Source organism: Dendrobates tinctorius, unplaced genomic scaffold, assembly GCF_039654945.1.
Source record: "Dendrobates tinctorius isolate UK_male_01 unplaced genomic scaffold, ASM3965494v1 ptg000016l, whole genome shotgun sequence".
NCBI lineage: Eukaryota > Metazoa > Chordata > Amphibia > Anura > Dendrobatidae > Dendrobates > Dendrobates tinctorius.
The window spans coordinates 16,938,464-16,960,109 of NW_027361684.1; the positions used below are offsets into that span (position 1 = coordinate 16,938,464).

The window sequence follows — 21,646 nt, forward strand, 5'->3', positions numbered from 1 at the left end:
CGCATATCTTACCGCTTGCTGACGCTCCCAAGGACATGTGGGGGGGATGGGCGCACCAGACATCAGACGCTACTATAGAGCTGCAATCTTGTCTAGGACGGTGGACATCCTACGAGGTTCCAAAGATAGGCAGTGGATCGAGATTGAGGAGGCACTTGCCCCCCTTCCTCTCAGATCCCTTTTCCTAATACAGTCCCATAATCGACCTAACACCCCTCTACTAAATTCACATACTAAAGCCACACTCAAAATATGGCAAGACTCCATAGACATCTTAGCCCCACCTCTCTCCCCCTTACTTAGACTCTCGGACATTCTAGCCCATTCAATGCCACACTCAGGGCAAACTAGAGATCATCTAAAGTACTCTAACATTTCTATTGATCATTTACTACAGGAAGGATTGCTCGCCCCTCTACCGGAATTGCAGCATCACCCAAGTTTATCATCTTTAAACTTTGTCCAATACGGCTCCATCAAAGAATTTATAAAACGGCATATTAAACATACCAATCTAGCCAGAGTTCTAACTAACTATGAAATGCTTTGCACCAGAATCTCTAGACCCAAGAAAATATTCTCTACTGTCTACCGGACCCTATTGACCTCTGATACCTGCCCGAAGAGAGCATATATTTCTCATTGGGAACGAGACTTAGGTTATCACTTCACACCGGCGCAGACTCTTTATATTTATAAGCACTCCCATGGCCCGATCCAGAGTGTCCGAGCACAGGAGAACTCTTTCAAAATAATCACGAGATGGTTTCATACACCACTCCGGAGTTCTGGTTGGAGTGCAGATGCATCACCTACGTGCTGGAGATGCGGAACGGGTACTGGCAGCTATTTTCATATTTGGTGGCAATGCCTCATCATCCTTAAATTCTGGCAACAAGTTGAGCACCTTATTAATACTGTGGTACAGAAAAAACTGAGTCTGAAACCAGAGACAGCTTTATTGAATTTCTTGATCTGGCCTGAACATAGAAAGGCATCGATTTTGGCCCAACATATTCTTGCTGCGGCCAAATTGTTAATACCGGTCCACTGGAAAACTACTAGCCTTCCAACTTTACTGCAACTCCAGGATAAGGTTCACTTGCTTTATCATGTGGCAAAAACGGTGCTCCTGGTGAACCATGCTCAGGCTTCCTTCCTGGACATTTGGCAACCATGGGTTAACTATAGATCCTCATCCCTTACTAAATAAATTAAATCTTACTTTGTCGCATTCCACGACCTACCGCGCCTACCCCCCTCCCCCTATCCTCTTCCTCCCCCTTTCCAACTATTTCCCCTCTTACTGTACCTATTCTTATCTCCATTCCTCTCTCTTTAGTCTTACTCTCTGCTCTCCTTTTTTTTTTTTCGTATTTATATCTATAGATGATTCTCTACACTTTGATTTTCAGGCAAGATTGGTACACCTGAACGGACTCAAATATGTATTACTTTATTCTTGCAATGGACTTACACTCCGCACCATAACCGGTTCGTCCGGTTCTCTGAGGACTGAATCACTATCATGGTGCGGACCTCTTTTCTCACCTTGTTTGTACTCATACTGCTATCAACCGCTCATTTCACATTACCTAATCCCGTTTCAAGTGTAGGAATCGTAACCTTTATGTGAATGTCTTATTTTTACTCTTTAATAAAAAGAATTTTGAAAAGAAAAGAATTAGGTATTCCTGAAGACATGTTACCTGATGTTAGGTTACTCAACTCTCTTTCTGAGATTAATCCCAATACTTTGGGTCAGGGACCTTTTACGGAACTGAGAAATAGAAGCACAAAAATGCCTCCACCTACAGTACTGGTGATTTATCTGCAATTGATGTGTTCTTTAATTTAGTGACTCGGGATTTGATTGAGCTTTCGCATGATCATTTTTATTGTCACTTTAACTGTTCTAAGGAGGAAATTGATGCAATTGCGCATTTGGAACGGGATGACAGCATTGTGATCAAACCCTCTGATAAGGGTGGCAATGTTGTCATCCTGGGGGTGGATCATTACCAACAAATGTGTGACACTATCCTTTCTGACAGTGATACTTATGAAGTTCTGGCACACAATCCCATGAATGTTTATCGAGAAGAACTGCGACAAATTCTATCAGAGGCCCTAAGTAAAAAGATCATTAATAAGACTGAATTTGAATTTTTATTCCCGAATCATCCAGTCATTGCCACCTTCTTAAGGTACTGTCACACTAAGCGATATCGCTAGCAATATCGCTATAACTTGTGACGTTATAGCGATATTGCTAGCGATATCGCTGTGTCTGATACTTACCTACGACCGGCTCCCCCGCTGGTTATCGCTGATCGCGCGAGAACGTTCAGGACCACTTCTCGTCGCCAGCTTCCTGCGGCGCTTCCTGTGGAGAGACGAGCGACGAGCGTGGAGCCGGGTGCGAGGACGCAGGATCGCCTAGTGTGACAGGTAAGTAGCGACCCCCGTCCCCAGCGATGTCGCTGGTGAGATCTGCCTGTGTGGCAGCTCACTAGAGACCACTTAGCGATGTACCAGCGATCCTGACCGCGTCATATCGCTGGTACATCGCTAAGTGTGACAGTACCTTTACCCAAAATTCTTAAGGGGTTTAGTCCTCTTAAGGGTAGGCCAATTGTATCAGGAGTTGGCAGTCCCTGTCAGAATGTGGGGATTTATCTGGATAAGATCTTATCCCCTTTTGTTTCTTCATTACAGTCTTTTGTTAAGGACACACCGGACCTCCTCTGTCGATTAGAGGGGCTTACTGGGGTGTCAATTCCAAGAACATAATTTTTTCATATTGGAGCTCCTTCGATTTTGTTTAACCAGAAACTTCTTTGTCTTTAACCATAAGGTCTACCACCAGCTGAGGGGGACCGCTATGGGGAGCCCCTGTGCACCGGCTTATGCGAATCGCCTCCTCGGCTGGTGGGAGGAGACTTTGGTTTTTGGTGGTGAGTTAGATGAAGGTTCGTTATGTGCCATGTCCCTGAACTATAGACACGGTACATAGATGATATATTCATTGTGTGGGGGGGCTCAGTTGAGGAATTTGATGAATTTGTGGCTGGTCTGAACCATAATGATATAGGCCTGTTTTTTACTGCTGTTTTTGAGACATCAATATTGCCGTTCCTTGATATTTTGATTGAGAAAAATGAGAAAGGAGAGGTGGGGACTTCAACGTATAGAAAGCCCACTTCCACTAATTCCCTACTACATTGGGGGAGCCACCACCCCCAACATTTAAAGAGAGCCATTCCTAAGGGACAATATCTCAGAATCCGGAGGAACTGCTCTGATATGTCGACGTTTGAGTCCCAAGCTAGGGACATAAGGGATAGATTCCTGAATAGGGGTTATCCCAAAAAAGTGTTAAAACAGGCCTACCAAGGAGCTAAGAGTCGGATGCGTTCTGAATTATTGAACACCAATAATAAGAAACCTTTGGAGAATGATACCCTTAGATTTATTACAACTTATGATAATGGTGCAATTCCTGTGAGGAACATCATCAAGAAGCATTGGTCCATATTACAGATGGACAATGACTGCTCCCCTTATTTGAGTGATTCCCCTATGATCACATATAGGAAAGCACGATCCTTGAATGACAGACTGGTGCGGAGCCATTTTTCTACTCCTGTGAATAGAACATGGCTCCACAGTGACATCATGGGTTGCTTCAAATGTGGTCATTGTGTGGCTTGCTCACACATTGGAGCAAGTAGGGATTTTGTGAGTAATGTGACTGGGAAGAATTATTCTATTAAACATTTTATGAACTGTAGCACCAAGGGCGTCATTTATAAGGTCACCTGTAAATGTGGACTGGAATATGTCGGCAAAACAATCCGTGAATTTAGGAGGAGGATTGGCGAACATGTGGGAGATGTAACACATAAAAGGGATACGCCAATTTCTAGACATGCTCATGGTGCACATGATGGCCAGATCGCGCACCTCAGCTTTACTGCCATTGACAGGGTCTTTAAACCACAGAGAGGAGGCAACTGGGACCAGTTCCTGTTGCAACGTGAAGCCAAGTGGATCTTTTATTTGGACACGGTAGCACCTAAGGGCCTCAATGAACAAATCAATTATAACTGTTTTATTTGAATTCCTCCTTTTTTCCCCTTTTCGTTTTTCACCCACATTTAGGAACGTTATTAAGCCTAAATCACTATTTGGTCACCTATTATCAGGATTTGCATATGTATATACATATGTATACACTCATATATGTATCTCCTGTTGTCATTTAACTTCAATGACTTGTCATGTGTACACTTTACTCCCTACTGTTTACCCTTCTATATTTGATGTTAGGTGGACCACTGTCTCCTATTTATGCGCCCTTGTGACGCTGTTTAGAAAGGGGTTAATTTATTTTTTTGGCTCCTGTAGTGGTGTGCATCTCTGATGGGAGTATTTGCCCCTCCTTTGTTGTGGCTGCGCCGGTCAGCGCTTTGTTCGCTAACAGGAATAAGAGGAGATGCCACATACAAAGCGTCACCGGAAGTGGGGCATTATTGTAATATGTCCGCTGACCGGAAGTGTGGCATCTGCATTTGAGGCGGTCCGCCTCCAGAAAAACGTCACCGGAAGTGGGGCATTATTCTAATATGTCCGCTGACCGGAAGTGTGGCATCTGCATTTGAGGCGGTCCGCCTCCAGAAAAACGTCACCGGAAGTGGGGCATTATTCTAATATGTCCGCTGACCGGAAGTGTGGCATCTGCATTTGAGGCAGTCCGCCTCCAGAAAAACGTCATCGGAAGTGGGGCATTATTCTAATATGTCCGCTGACCGGAAGTGTGGCATCTGCATTTGAGGCGGTCTGCCTCCAGAAAAACGTCACCGGAAGTGGGGCACTCTTCCATCTTGGTGGTCCAACAGGAAGTGGGGCTTTTTCCTTTCTTTTGATTTGCTCTATACTTGTGACGCTGGTGTGGGCGGAGTAAGCGCCGATTTCGGCGTGCGTTCCACGGATGCTGAACCGCTTAATGACGGACATTTTGATATACCAGATATGGGAGTGAGTATTTGTGTGACACTTTGATTGTTTGATTATGGCATCAGGTGTGGATGGTTTGATGTCATCTTACCATATAAATATGCCCTCCGTCCTCCACTCTCTGCAGACAGCATTGAGAGTAGGAGGACCTATGTCTTGCGCTTTAGCACTATGGCACTTTGTAACAAGTTAGTCCCCTGAAGATTTACTTGGATGAAATGCGTTGGGACGCTCTTCTAAGGGAAAGTGCAGGGCATGTGCAATATAGTGTGAGCTGTGGACTGCCCTTGTAAGGGCAGGAGTCTGGGGATCAGATGATGGTTAGTTCTTGAGGGAATTGACAGGGTATTGTCCTCCCATCACTACCTCCCTGTGTGTTTACAGAGTATCCCTGGAGACTCCTGGCCATATGCATAAACCGGTGAGATTGTTCCTGTTTTTATATCTCATCTTTCTGTATCTTGTGGCTATAAACCTCTTTGGTTTAGTCAGACAAAATATATATATGCAATTGGCTATGGCATCGTGTGCTAATTGTTAAATGCTGTATCCTTTACACAAACTGTTGCCTGACACGATATATTAGCAACATTTTATATCCTGACTGATGCATTTGGGTGGTTCCAAATTTCCTCCAGGGATTACCCATTAAACTGGCATCCTTTTATAATCACTATTTGGTGACATTATTGTATTGGAGCTTTTAAGTTATACATATTAAAAGTTATAGTTTAACCTCACTTATTGCTGTATAGATTTCTTGAAGAAGTGCCTGTCGCTTTGAATCAAAACCACAACGCTTAATATTACTGATCAGGTTAGCACAATCTGATAAAAATACTCATGTTTGTTCGATAAGACCCTATTTGCATTACCTTCTCCCCAGTGGGTTATGTCTCTCTCTTTCTTGGCAGATAGTTCCTAACAACCTGTCTGTTGTGCTGCCACCAATCTCTCCCGGCAAAGAGCGGCCACAGACTGCTCCTGCCAGCGATTCAGCGATTTCCATTGACGTCACATTGACAGAGCAGCAGCTTTGGTTCTATGAACGGGGCGTGACTGCCAATGCCATGCTGATTGCCAGCTGGCTCCCCACAGGTAGACAATCGGCATGACATCAGCAGTCATGTCCTGTCGACAGTGCAGCCCGTCTGTAGACGTTAAGCAGCTGAATTGCCAGCAGGAGCGGTCAATCACTGCTCTGTGTCGGCGTTGGGTAGAACATGCAAGTAGTCTATTGCCTGTTAATTTTTAGGACAATAGTAAAATACATAAAAAAAGAAAAGTCCTGGATAAACCCTTTTAAGTTTTTGTTTTTTTTTTGTTAATAAATATTCTTGTCCAGCATGGAACATTATGAAATTTTGCAAATCACTTTATTAAAATATTTGATATTTATTAAGATATTTGTCTGCATTCCTTCTACAAAATTTGCATGTAAGTCGCTCTCAAACCCTTGCTTTTCCACAGCCTATTTTCCTGCAATTATAGCAGAAATCATTTGGAGTACAGCTGATGACAGTGAAAGGGTCAGCGCCTGCCTCCTCCTGTGAGTGTTCCGCTTAGAAATTGTGTACACTGTCATGTAACACGGCCGTTTGCTATCCAGCATTTTATGAGCTAGCACTCGGCCCAATGTTGTACTATTGGTCAATGTAGATTTTCGGCACGAGAAAACAATCTCCGCATGCGGCGAGTGCGTCCAATAATCTGATCGCATGCACTCATACAAGTCTATAGGGGCCGTGAAACATCGGACTGCGCTCTTTTGTCATCTAAGAGCAGTCCAATATACTCCCACAGAGACTATGGAGAAGATGGAGCAATTAATTTCTCCTTCTTCTCCACACCAGTAATATGATTTTCTCATGCGAGAGAATTGGATCACAGTAAGATGACACTCGGATCAAACCCTGACAGAGTTTGAGCAGAATTTAATTAGTGTGTCCCCAGCCTTATCAGAACAGTCTCCTGCAGCAACTTATTCCCAAAGTTGAGGTACAGATGCTGACGCTTTCACTGCCATCATGAGTACATTCTGATATCAATGCAGCTAAAGACAGCCAAATAGACTGGGGAAAAGCCAAGGGTTTTTTCTTATTTTTTTTTTTTTTACAAGAATGTAGACCAATACCTAATAAGGTGATTTGTAAAATTTCATAACTTTTCAGGCTGGAGAAAATTATTAAAAAAAATAATACAAGTTTAGTTACTATTGTCCGTCATGTAACAAAAAAGGAATAATGGAGTCCAAGAAATCAATATGTTATGATATCCAGATATCTATGTGGAGTGCACTCATGAATTATAAATCTGGGATGCATAAGTAATGACCAGCGATTAGGAAAAGATTAAAGTTGTTTGTCAAACTAAAGCGGATTAGCTGTTCACGTGACCCAACACACAGATCACAAAGCGTCCTGGGGGGGGCTATGAAAACACATCCATCCATCCAAACATCTAAACTGACCTGAGTAATGAAATGGGAGCCGCAAGCAGCGACACAAAGGTAGGAGATCAACACAGAATTCTAAAATTGAGACAGATTACTTTTCTCCTTAATCCCAAATTATTGTCCCAAAAGCATATTTTAGAAACCAACACTTGGCGAGATCAAGATTTTTTTTTTTTAGAAAGGGCTAAAATCATCTTTATTGAACAAAATGTAAAAGGAACATGTATAAACCATGTATAGATATAAGAACAAATTTTCATTACAATAAAAGTAGGAGTGGAATACACAAGAACAGGCGAAGAAGGGGTGGGTAAACCTGGATAGATAAATAGTGTTTATCAAACCATCTGCATTACAACATTAAATGGAATACTCCTATGTAACATGCATAAAACCAAAGTATGTGACGTGCAGGTACGGCTACACATGCATACCATGGCCAGATACTATATAACTAAAAGACATCAATAACGGTATCGGTGAGGATATGGCCGCTTACTAAAGATTATAGGACAAGTGGACGCAGAGGGGAGTCCACACCTCTACGAGATAGAGACTTTTTCCAGCTCGGAGCACCGGTTGCATCCATATTGTTGTGTTTTCTTAGATATTTTCTTGCTGTGTTTTATTCGTGATTTGCTTACTCGTCAGTTAGTCCTCAAGAATCAATGTTTCCATTCATTGACAGTAAGCAGAGGAAGATGAGCAGGCTAGATCTTATGTATGGCTAAGGGTAAATGTAAAAGCAATCATCCTATCAATCCCCTCTGTATTGCAAGGTCTCACACCATTCTATTCCCACTCTTAAGGCCCCGTCTCGCATAACGAGATCGTTAGCGAGATCACTGTTGCGTCACTGATTTTGTGACGCAACAGCGATCTCGCTACATGTGACACGTAGCAGCGACCGGCCCCCACGCTGGATATCGCTGATCGTACTCGAATGTCCCAAGCCATCTGGTCGTTGGCGTCCAGCTGGCCAGCATGCAGCGCTTTGTTTGACGCCGACGAGCGACCTCGTTGGCGATGCAGAACTCAGGGACGCAGGCGGGAGTTGTCAGAATAGCTACTCTGTGACAAGGTACAAATGACCGCCGAGGTCGTTATACAGATCACCGTATCGTTACTGCATCGTTGGGTAGACCTGTCTGTTTGACCGCTTACTAGCGACCATGTAGCGACGTACTGGCGATCCTTACCAGGTCGTATCGTTGTCGGGATCGCTGGTGCTTCGCTTAGTGTAACGGTACCCTTAGGCCCATTGTGTGATGGGGATAGTAGACCCAAGGAAGCTGCCACCACAGGGGGTCTCGCATACAGCCCCATGTGATGGAATATGCTTTGTTCTGTGACCGAAGAAAATTGTTTAAGGGGAGGGAGAAAAAGGCACATGGGTTGAATCAGGCAGTTGTTGGAGGGACTTCGAAGGGAAAGGATCGAAGCTGGGATGGATTGATTGTTGGCTGGAGGGGTAAACGTGAGCTACGGTCATGATATCCATCATCTGGAGGAACATAGACTGTGACTGCACACTATACCGGCTGGAGATACCAAAAGCTGTGGGCCAACCAAAAGTTGGTAGACAGTGGGTATCGCCTGGTACGGGACCAGTGGAACTACTGATCTCACTTGTGGACTGATGACATTGTATGTTGACCATCTACCTGGACTTTTTGTACAACCATGGATGTATGGAATAAAAATAGTTGCATCGTTAACCTGCCTAGGAGATTTTTTTTTTATAACCCACAACCTCAGATCTTCACAGTATCATCTAAAGTGCAAATAAGGTAAAGGGATCTGGACAAAGCCTTTCAAGCGAAACGCGCGTCGGGTGTGGTGGGTACATGGAGAGCTTGATCTCTAAGTGTTGTTTTTTTTATAAAAGTAATATTGAAACTGATTATTACAAAATCCAGAAGTTCCACTAGATGCATCAATGTTTGAGAATCTGACTACAGAATTCCTGAAAATATGATTCATCTGTTCAAAGTGGAAGATTCAGTGTGTGCCTTCATCTAGCGCTGGCCACGGGGCTGGGTATAACAGAGGGCTGATAGGTGCCATCTTCTGTAATGTCCCTTCTTGTACTGCAGAATTCCACCTCTTTTTCACCCAACCTGTGGGTTCCTCCCTGGAAAGATTTGTGGAATGGGGAAATCCAGACTTCATCACGACTGAGCCAGCTGTGGGACACTGGACGTACAGTGAAGAACAAGCTTATGACAGCGCATCAGACTAGCCCTCCGGAAGAGAAGGTGGCCGAGCGGAGTCTCCCACAATGTATATCCTTATTCCTGCCGGAGTTCCCAGTTTGGTCTCCGACTGCACAGCCAAAGTTAAAGGTCATTATTATATGTAAATGTGAATAAGTATTTATTGTTTAAACAGATCTCCAGGACTTTATCGAAGGTCAACACTTTGGATAGGTCATTGACATCAGAAGGGATTCTACCCCTGGCAGCCCACCCATCATCTGTTGGCACAGAGCAATGTGCAGAGCTGCAACAGCACAGCTCCATACACTGCTTAGTGGCCATCATTGTGTAGTGCAGCTCAATACTCATTTACTTCAATAGGAGCTGAGCTGCAGTACCTGAGAATGGCCACTAAACAGAGTACGGAGCTGTGCTCTTCTGGCTCTGCACCTGATTAGAGCAGAGAGCTGCTAACAGCTGATTGGTGGGATACTAACTGGACCTTCATTGACCTGATATTGATGACCTCTCCTAGGGTCACACCAGCAAATTTTCTCTCATTTGAATCAGGCAGAATATGGGGAACATTTTTTTCTGCCGGGAGCCATTTACATATTTCTACCATCATTCACAGGCTGTAAAAATTATCAATTTAAAAATGTATTCTGCTGTAATTAGTCAATTAACTCACCCCTAATGTGATGTCGGGGGCATATTTACATCACAGGAGACACTGGGGGCATATACGCATCACAATAGACAGTGGGGGACATATACGCATAACAGGAGGGGCTGGGGGGCATATACGTATCACAGGAGGGGCTGGGGGGCATATACGCATCACAATAGACAGTGGGGGGCATATGCGCATCACAGGAGGGGCTGGGGGGCATATACGCATCACAGGAGGGGCTGGGGACAAATATACATCACATGAGAGGCTGGGGACATAGACATTACAGGACAGGCTGGGGCTGCTGTTGTCACTGGTGGGACTGGAGCGCAGAGCGCGCTGACTCCAAGGTACGTCAGCATCTTCCGTGCACGCTCTCCACTGAATGCTACATTCGCGTGCTCGCAGTCTCCAGAGCAATTAACGGGCCTACGGCCACCAAAACGCGCCTGCCGGCCTGAGTACTGCGGTCAGAGAAAAGGACCACAAATGGCCCACCATCTCTGCTATAATGTATGATAATGTATGATGTAAAAGAGAATATTCCCATTCTCTGACAGCAAACTAAAATATAATAGTCAATTGAAGCACAAAGATCTTGATTAATTGTTGCATTTGTGCTTATTTGTATGTTGAGTTTTTGATGTTTTTAGCCTCTTTTTTTCATTTTTTGTCCTCATGTCTTTGTTTGTTTTTTGTAAGTTCACTAGAGATTCGGATTTCTAGATGTTTTTGTCTGATTCTTCATTTGCAACTTTTCAAAAAAATCAAAATATCCGTCTCAAATGTGCTCTAATATTCCTCATGGAGTAATTTTATATGTGGCAGATAATTTGGCTCAATTTTTATGCAATTTTGCAAAACTCGTGACTTTTTGCACTAAAAAAACTTGCAAGGAAAAATAAAAGACAAAAATAATGACTATTTTTGACTATTGAGCAAACTTCCCAATCTACATGCGCCATTTTTAAGAATTTGTTGCAAAAAAAGGACAGCAAATATCTCATATGAAAACTCTGCAAATGATGAAAGAAAGTAGATTGAAAAATTGTGTGACTTTTCTATAATCCATAAACAAAAACGACAAAAAAATTACTTATAGGGGTAATCTCACAAACCACCTATTAAGTTTTGTAACTTCTTTCTGTGAAATAACCAATGTTTCATGTGATATAGATTTTAGGTTGTGTTGCTAAAGGATCCCTTGGTCCGGTACTCAAAGTATTAAACTGCACCGAGCAAAAGATCTTTGCCTTAAAGGTGAGACATCAATTTTCACATTTTCCAAATATTTTGACACCTAGATGTTCGTGGTTGATATATGAATTTGTTATTCTCAGGTATTGCCCAAAGGGGAGATTCTCCGACGCAACACCCTAAAACAATGTAAAGAGGAGGTCAGCATACAGGTATGACTGCTACTCTGGGTGGAGGGAACTGAAGTATAGAATGCGAGATAAAAAAAAATCGTATTTTAGTATTGTTACAAGGTCACATTGCTGTAGTCTGCATAGAACCATTGGCACAACTATAAGCCAGTGGTGCTCAAGTAGGATCCCAATCCGTAACCTTCTATATATCAGCTTGGCACACACATTAGAATCCAGTGAAGAATATGATTTAATTAAACTCTCTGGACAAGCGGTGGATACCGCATCTTTGCTCGTTGTTAACCCTCTCCTACTGGACTGATTTATGGTCCTCCAATACCTCATTGCTACCTAAGGGACAGTCTGCCCTATTATCACAAGCTTACAGTACATTACTTGGTACATTGATGAAGGTCGTTGTGACCGAAACGTCTATACAGTATGTACTGTGCCTTTAATTAGATCATATTCTTCTAATGTGTGTACAATGTTAATATATAGAAGGGTATATTGCTGAAGTCTTTTACCACCACTGATTTCTAGAAGAAAAGGCTCTATAATAATGTGGCTGAGAGATTAATGAGATTATCCAATGAACAACACTTATCACTCATCCACAGGATAGGAGATAAATGTTTGATCGATTGTAGTCTAATTTTTAGAACTCCAATTGATACCGAGAAAGGGGGTTCTGTGTCCCTCGAATGAGGGAAGCAGTAGTGATCATGTGTGATCAACCCTCTATCTTTGTTTTTATCTATATTTACTTTGAGAATTTATTCTTCATTTTTTGGGGGGCAAAAAAAATTAAGCGCCTCATGGAAAACACAATGGCACATTATTTGAAGGGTCACCGGCTTAAAAAAAAAACAACTATTTTGCAGGTTGCCTCATTTCTTGGAACCCATTTCTTGGCTACCATTGAAATCAATAGGCTATCCATATGACGCACGGACACCATGGGTTCTCCAGAGCGACAGATACTCTTTGTGGTCACTGTCCGCTTTGGGTGATGCCATAGTGATACCAAAATGTCATAACAGGATTTTTTTTTAAACCCGAAAAGACATAATATAATATTCTATGTGTATTATGTTGATGAATATTTCTTCTGCATTTCTGTAAGATTCTGTGATTGAGACTTTCTTGATTTTGTTGTTTGGAGCAGAGATAACAAGTTTGTCTTTGGCACCAGAGGCAGGTAAAGCATCCATTCATCCAGTGTCTTGGCGAGAGCTGGCAGGGACAGCGCCATCTTTTCATCAGTGAGTGCCATATTTGAAGTCTGGACTATTAGAAAAAAAAAAATACAGTTCAACTTCATAAATCATGTTAATTTTACCCTTTAGTGCGTTGAAGAATTCTGTGTATGTGTATTAGTGCTATTACTAAAGTTTGTCCCCAATATCATATATAATACAGCAAAAATGAGTTTTATCAACGTAATTAGTAGTCATTAATAATAAAATTTCAAATATATATTCTAAAAATGATTTGCGACATGACTTTCTCTCTTTGTGACAGTGTGCAACTACTGTAGCTACGGGGACTTGTATTCCTTGTGGATGTCCGCCAAGTACATTGATGAAGACACCATAAGGTTATTTGCTGTGGAACTGGTGTCTGTTTTAGGTAAGTTTTATAGTCTCTACAAAGGAAGTCGTAAAGGGGGCACAATACTGGTAATTGTCCATCGCCCCCTAGAAAAAGGATGGATTCTATGCTTATGCCTTGTAGGAAAAAACGGCATTATACAATGAGGTGGATTTTTATAATGGTGATTGTGCCCCCCCAAAATTTTCAAATTGCAACACTTTATTTTAGTAAATGCATAAGCAAAATGTATTACTGTTTCTTGCAATTTATTACACCACTTTACTACTTAAAAATTACCAAAACTTAAAAAAGTCAGGAAGAACTCGTGGTGAACCTTTAGGCATGAAAAAATTACTTCTTTATGAGTGGATTTTTATGTAAAAGTTGCAAAAAAGTGGCCTACACTAGGCAGAAGATGGCTCTCTTAAAGTAAAAGTCATGAAACAAATACATCTTTGTTGCAACAATTACATTCATAAAACGTCACAATTTGCAGAAAAATTGTCACTAATGTGCAACTTTTGACGTATTGATCTTCTGCTCTTTTCTAACATTGTGAAGTGAACTATCATGCCTAGAAAATTACACTGGTGTAATTTTCTCCAAATACAGTATATAATTCAGCTTTGATATTTCCTGAAACGTACTACTGGAGTTCAAATGAGTTCACCAAAGATTAAGGGAAAATGGTGCCATTTTTTGTCCATGTGGACTGGAGCCTAAATGTTCACCTCTCACTTTTATGCTTTGATTGCTGTAACTGTAGAGGGAGGGATCCAGGGTAACCCTCCTCAAGGGCCCATTCACATGGTAATGCAGCAGTCACAGATATTATTTTGCAGGACACTGAGCACTTCAAGAAGTAAATATCTATTTAATATGGCATGTGATGGAATATACACTTTTTTTCTTACTTTTATCAGTTTTATTTCACCATTAATCCTAAGAACAAGGGTTCCAAAATCACCAGTGTGAATGGAGCTGGAGTGGTTAATGCTCAAGCACTGTTCTTTTCACTCCTGTGTGACAGAGAGGGTACATTGGGACCTGTATTATGAGACCGGCATGAGGACAGTCGAAACCCCACCGTGTTAGATGTGTTTAGTAGAAAAAAATTTAAACAAGTGGAGGACTATGGCAGGGATCAAAGCCATAGCGCACCACAATACGCATACTGTCTCCTCATCCAAGCTCAACAACCTCATAGGCATAAGAGAAACACACTTGTTCCGGGTATTGAGGTCCGTATACAGATTGTGAAATATGGCCATCTGAACCAGGCCTAACACTTACATGACCCGCAATGGTCTCTGCAAGTTCCTAATATAAGCAGAAATTTACCTTCCTAAAGGTGGTCTAAGTCAGTGAAGGTTTAATTGTTCCACTCTAAGGTGACCCCTCCAGTCTTGGGGTGCCCCCAAGAAAACTGAGACCCGAGGCAATTGTCCATTTTTTACTTCTGTAACGTAGGAGGCAACTACTAAATTGTGTGCTTTACTCTACAGCGTATCTTCATGATCTGGGAATCATACACAGAGATGTTAAGGTAAGATTACAAACTATCACAAAAGATTTATTGTCTCCAGACTACTTACTGAATTGTGCTCACACTAAATTATTTAGGGGTGGTCCGAAATCAAACGAAATTTAATTCTAAATCCCTATCTATTTAGAACCATAATCTAAGCTATTTTCTAGTATACTTTAATTAAATATTGCCTACCATTCCCTTACTACACTATCTAACTGCTATTCTTTTTTTTCCCCCTATTTCCTGTGTGATGACTTTGTCCCTGCTGTGGCCTTCTCTGCGAGCTGTGAACTGTGCAATCTGTTGTAGCGGCTCGAAACAGTAATAATGAGCCGGCAACAGAGCGGTGTGAGAATACCAGGTATGCAGGAGACCAGTGATGTCACTAGCGGTTGTGGCGCTAGTCTCCTGCACTCTGGGGGTTCTGACACCGCTCTGCTGCCAGCTGATTATTACTGATCTGATCCAACAGCAGACTGTCACTGTGTAGATCGTACAGTGCACAGCTCGCAAGGAGGGACACAGCAGGGAATAGCACAGCTCCTGAAACGAGTGCCACTGATGACGCTTCGTTTCAGAGAGGACAGCCTCTGCCCCCTCCTGTAACATTTATATATTTATATGGGTACTATGGAATCGAATCTGATTGCGTGGGATAATAAGAAAATGAGACCAAAGTTGATGCAAATGAGTATATTAACAAGATAAACAAAACTAACAGAGCACTTCCTGCAATAATAACGAAAACACAGCACAATATGGAATAATGCAAGTGAAATAAAACTAACAGAGCACTTCCTGCAACACTAACGAATGCACAGCACAATATGGAATTGTCCAGTGTAACTGAAGAGCGGGGCGCGACCACTAATATGAACCAGTCCAACGGTAATATGACGCAGGTGTGCACAAGGCACTAAACATAGGAGTCCAGCAGTAAGTATGAGAGTAGGCACACCACGTTTAATAAGGAAGTCCAGCTATATTATGCATGAGCACGAACACAGCACTAAAGTGTAGAAGTCCATCAATCATATGGGTTGAAATGCACACGGCACTTAAACGTAGAAGACCAGCATTATGCAGGAGTAGCATTATCAGGGGAAGGTCACCATATGTACCTTTTTGGGCTGAAAGTCCCCAACAAGTCCAGCACCGCAGCCCAACAAACAAAGACCTAGAGGAGATGGTGATGTCAGGAATTTGTACAGGCCACAGAAGATCCAGAGGCAATAGTTCCACACTAGAAGTCCAGACAGTAGTTAAGCACAGACAGCATCATGGAGACGCGCAGAGGACTGTAGGCAGCATAACGTGGAAAGGCAGAGCACCAAGTAATGAGCAGCAGCAGCATGGAGTGCACCAGTAGACAGGCAGGAGCTCAGGAGCCAACAACAACAAAATACTCAGGCAAAGAGGAACACACAGTCCGGACTTAAATAATCAGGACAGACAGGAAGTTCCATGACAAGGCGAGATACAAGACTATATCTTGGATAAGGTCGAACAGGCACAAAGGAAAGTCTGGAATCCTTAAACCTCCTTTGATGACACTTCGTTTGAGTATCTCACGGTGCACTAGGATTTCCAAATGAAGCGTAATCACACAGGAAATAAGGGAAAAAACCCCCCAGAAAAGTAGTAAGTGTAGTTAGGGAATGATAGAGATTTTTTAATAAAGGTATATTATAAAATATCTTAGATTATGGCACTAAATAGATTGGAATTTATAATGAAATTTAGTTTAACTTACTGCCACCCCTTTAACTTCTTAAAATAATTGTCTGGAAAGTAAAAACTTTTTTACAAAATATTTACATTGGTTTGAAAAAAAAATAAATAAAAGTAATACTCACGTTAACGATCCCCCCGGTCATTACCCATTACTGGATGTAGCAGATGTAACAGGACATCAATGCTGCAGGAGAAAATAAGACCATCAGGAACCAGGCAGCTTTGGAACATTAGCAGCAAGGGATGACAACCCCTTTAAGGCAAAAAAAAAATGCATCTAACTCATATGCAATTTCATTAAAGGAATTTTCCAATCTGGCCAACTCTCTTTCTAAATGCATTCTCCATAGCCACCAGTCCATCGCTGCATGCGATGCCAGGAAACGCTGTGGTTTGTGCTCTATGGGAAATATTGTGTTACTCTGTGAAACTGTGTAACAAAAGGTCTGACTGCAATGGCTGTCCCTCTCGATAATACAAGGGGATTTTTAGCTTAATAACAGGACATAGAGTTAGTCATCAGTGGCGGGTTATCTGGGGTAACAATCCTGCCGACCACAAAAGGGTCAGACACATATGTGGGACATTTTGGGTCACTAATATCAGAATATATGTCTGTCACGTTATCGTTTTGTATCTTTGATGTTTCAGCTTGTCATGTAATATTTTATATGTGTGGGTTCTTATTATGCATTTTCTAATAACTAACCTGATTCCTTTTCAGATGGAAAACATACTACTAGATGAGAGAGGTAGGTAAAACTAGGTCACTTCTAAAACAATTTACTAAATCATATTTGATTCATGCTGTTTGTAGTCACAAAATTGTTAATTTTTTTTAGGACACTTGAAATTGTCAGATTTTGGACTTTCCAGACACCTTGCTTTTGGAGAGCGTGCATGTACCATCTGTGGGACCCTTCATTATATGGGTAAGGAAGGGGGGTAGATGGTAATGGGGATGGTTTATGTCACGCTTCTTCTTCAGGACGTTTACATGTTGTTGCACATTTTATGTCAACAACATAAATCAATGTTGGGTGACGTGAATATTCTGAGCTGGAATGTTAGAGGCCTTGCAGCTGATGTTAAAAAACAAGCGATTTTTCAGTTTTTGCACGCAGCGAAACCAACTATAATATGCTTGCAGGAGACTCATATGGTCCCAGACAGGATTCACACCCTGAATGGGCGTTGGATACAAGAGAGCTATAATGCTACGTACTCTGCCTATTCGAGGGGAGTAAGTATCTTGATGTGTAAGGGAACGAAGTTTGGAAAGCTCAACGTGATCATTGACCCGGAGGGGCAGTACCTGTGTCTATTATGCAAACTTAGTGGTAGGCCTATACTGCTCATATCTGTGTATGTTCCGCCACCGTATAACAATACACTGTTCTTGAAAATACTTGAAATTATCGCGGGCTTCCCTGGAGTCCCGTACTTGGTGGTGGGGGATCTAAACAAAGTACCTGACTCTCATTGGGATAGAGGTAGGGGAGAGGAAATGAAATCGGTGGGTAGCTGTACTCCATTTGGTGCTTTGTTGAGAGAAACATCTATGATTGATCTCTGGAGGGTCCGAAACCCGGGGGTGCGTAGATTCTCGTGCTTCTCAGTGACTTTTTCTTCTTTGTGAAGGATCTATCTGGCGTTGGGGGACAACCAGTTGTTAAGACTTGTGACACATGTGGGATATTTGACTAGAACGGTGTCTGACCATTCTCCTGTGTATGTCGTACTTGGTGAGCAAGGTCAGATAATGAATAACAAACTTCCTTGGCGACTAAACCCCTTCTGGCTGCAGTTAATTGATAAAGGAGGTGATCTAGAGAAAGAGTTCTTCAAGGTTAATAGTGGTACGGCCCATGAGGGAGTTGTTTGGGAGGCCATGAAAGCTTTCTTTAGGGGGCTTTGTATTAAAGAAATATCTAGGGTTCAGACGAATACTAAGCAGGAGGATCAATGGGTATTCAGAGAACTGAGAGAGGCGGAGGAGGATATGACCTTGAACCCATCCACTCGGGTAGAGGAGAGGCTTAAAAAGGCTCAGGTTGGAATAAATGCGCTCTCCTTACGGATGGCGGAATGAAAAAAGATGTTCCGAACTATGCAATACTTTGAAGAAGGAGAGAGAGACGGTCATCTCCTGGCCCTAGTGGCTGCTGCACAGAGAGACAATGCTTATATAATTGCCTTGAGGGGAGTCGATGGGCAGGAGGTTAGAGATACTGCGGGCATACTAGAGGTGATGGAGGGTTTTTATATTAATTTATATAGATCACAGGCACATCCGACAGATACAGAGATTAATGATTTCTTGGTCAGAGCTGAGCTTCCCAGATTGTCTGCAGAGAATCAGCAACTATTGGATAGACCGTTTAGCTTGGAGGAGTTGGAGGTAGCGTTGGCCTCTATGGCTAATGAAAAGGCTCCAGGGATGGATGGCTTACCTGGTGAAGTATACAAAAAATATGGGAAATTTTTGCTACCTGCTTTGCTGGAAGTATATAAGGCAGGGTTGGATAGAGGTGAACTTCCACGGTCCATGCGGGAGGCAATTATTGTTGTGCTCCCTAAGAAAGGCAAGGACCTTACTGACCCGGCATCGTATCGCCCAATCTCACTACTAACGACGGATGCAAAACTTCTGGCTAAAATGATGGCTAACCGTCTTAATAAAGTTATAACATCTATAGTGCATGGGGATGAGGTAGGCTTTATACCTAACAAGTCCACAGCGACGAATTTGAGGAGACTTTTTATTGCAAGTGAAGGCGGATCGTGACGGGCATAGAGCAATCTTGTCGTTGGACGCGGCCAAAGCATTCGATAGCGTAGAATGGAAATACTTGTGGGCTACGTTGCAGCACATGGGCTTTGGGGAAGTGTTTATCAAATGGGTTCAGTTGCTATATACTGCTCTTAGGGCCAAGGTACGTGTAAATGGGCAAATGTCTGAGGGGTTTTCCTTGTTTAGAGGCACCCGACAGGGATGCCCTTTATCCCCTTTATTGTTTGCTATAGCAATATAGCCACTGGCAGCAGTGATTAGAAGGGACCAAAATATTGTAGGATTTAAATATGGGATACATGAGGAAAAAAGTGGCACTCTATGCTGACAACATGTTGCTATTTTTGGGAGATGCGGAAGGTTCCTTGGGGAGGGTGATGAGGGTTCTAGACGAATATGCCGGTATATCTGGGATCTGCATTAATTGGGATAAGTCCGTTTTGTTGCCGCTGGGTGGTTGGACTCTTGTAGGAGATCAGCCAACTCCGGTTCAAGTGGTTACAGAATTCACTTACTTGTGCATTAGGGTGTCAAATAATATTGAAGATTATGAAAGACTTAATTTGAACCAGCTGCTAGGTAAATTTAAACAGAAAATTACAGCATGGAGGAAATTAAATTTGGCAGGGCGTGCTAACTTAATAAAGATGATACTTATGCCTCAGCTTTTGTATGTGCTACACAATGCACCGGTTTGGCTGCCTCAAAATAGATTTTATAAATTTAACGCCATTTTCTGTGATTTGATATGGAAAGGAGATTGAGCTCGTATTAAGTTGGAACTGTTGCAACGTCCAAAAGATGATGGAGGTTTGGCGGTTCCCAACCCATGGCTGTTGTGAACTCATTATCTGGTTTACCTCTGGCTTCTAGTGAGAGTGGCGGAGCTGGCTGTGTTGACAGAGGAGTCGTGAGTTCTCCATCCGGGCTCCCTCTGGTGGTGACAGTAGTAATGAAGCTGATCTAAATGGCAGAGACCTGCCACCTGAGGAGGAGGACTGTGATTGGACATCAGGAGTCTCTGATTGGATTTAAGACAGCCGACTCCCTAATTCTGTGCTGGTGATTTTTTCCTGCCCTGAGGTTCTGGTTTCCCGTTCTGTTCCCGTCTTCTCAAGCTAAGTGTGCTCTGCTATTTTTCACATGAGATTTGGTCTGGTTTACTCAGTTTTTGTGGTCAGCCAGCCCCTGCTGGAGCTGTGCTGAATTTCCATTCTTATGTCTCTGTTTATGCCAGTTTGCTTTTTGTCCCTGATCAGATTTGTCTCTTTTCGCTCTGTCTTCAGAATATACCAGAGTGCTGATATAGGGAATTAAAGTCTAGCGACTTCAGGGTTTTTGTTATCAGAAAGTGTTGGACATTTTTTGGCAGGATTTTTGTGCGTGATTGCAGACAGCATCTTTCCTTTCTAGTTAGTGTGGGCCCCATCGTTTGCTCAGCCTATTTTTCTATCTGTGTTTGTGTTTTCATCTTGTCTCACCGACAATACATGTTTGGGGGCTGTCTATTGCTTTGGGGTCTGCTCTGGGGCAGTTTAGATTTCCCCTTTTCTTGCTTTAGGCTTATTTAGTTCTCCGGCTGTGACGAGGCATCTAGGATCATCTTAGGTACGCTCCACGGCTACTGCTAGTTGTGTGGATTGGTTCAGGGGTCTGCAATCCGCTTAGCTATCAACCTCTCTGGTATTCTGTGGCTTAGCTTGTTTTTGTTTTTCCTCCTCGGTGACTCATTCATAACACATGGCTCTATTATATTGGGTCCCAATGCCAGAATTTGATAGGATGGGGGGATCATGATCTTATAAGCTCAGTGGGGAAGGTTATTTCTCATGTGGTAGGGAGGGTCCCGCTGCTGGCTGCTCTGGAGGTTGGTAAATTTCGTCTGAATCTAAAAAGTTTCCAACTTTGGCGTTGCTTGAAAAATTGTGGAAAAAATAAAGCTATGGAGGGGTATAGAGGAATACACGAGATACAGAGCCATTTGGTTTGACCCCCGGCTGACTGAACTGCTAAGTCTACGGAATTTTGGACAGTGGAGAAGAATAGGTATATGGTATGTGTCGCAGTTGCTAGATGTTGAGCCATTTAAAACACTTATGGAAGAGTTCCCTTTGGAGCATACTATGTTTTACCAGTATCTGCAGCTGCGACACGCATTCTCTAAACAGTGGAGAAGGTCACCGATAGTGATACAAAATGACAGTATTTTGAATATGCTTGGCCCCCAGAGGGGTACTAGGGGTCTTATATTGACAACCTACAGGGGATTGCTGGGT

The 21,646-nt window shown here is 42.6% G+C and overlaps 1 protein-coding gene across 1 annotated transcript in view; it reads left to right on the plus strand.

Moving 5' to 3' along the window:
• The window catches only part of RSKR (ribosomal protein S6 kinase related), a gene marked incomplete at its 5' end in the record, with an annotated part of 33,174 nt that overhangs the window by 5,152 nt on the left and 6,376 nt on the right, over positions 1–21,646 (plus strand). Inside the window, 8 exons of the mRNA XM_073565526.1 lie at positions 9,571–9,819; positions 11,522–11,605; positions 11,686–11,754; positions 12,911–12,980; positions 13,240–13,347; positions 14,817–14,857; positions 17,301–17,328; positions 17,419–17,508. Coding sequence (XP_073421627.1) covers positions 9,571–9,819; positions 11,522–11,605; positions 11,686–11,754; positions 12,911–12,980; positions 13,240–13,347; positions 14,817–14,857; positions 17,301–17,328; positions 17,419–17,508 — 739 coding nt within the window. The remainder of the gene's footprint in view (positions 1–9,570; positions 9,820–11,521; positions 11,606–11,685; positions 11,755–12,910; positions 12,981–13,239; positions 13,348–14,816; positions 14,858–17,300; positions 17,329–17,418; positions 17,509–21,646) is intronic.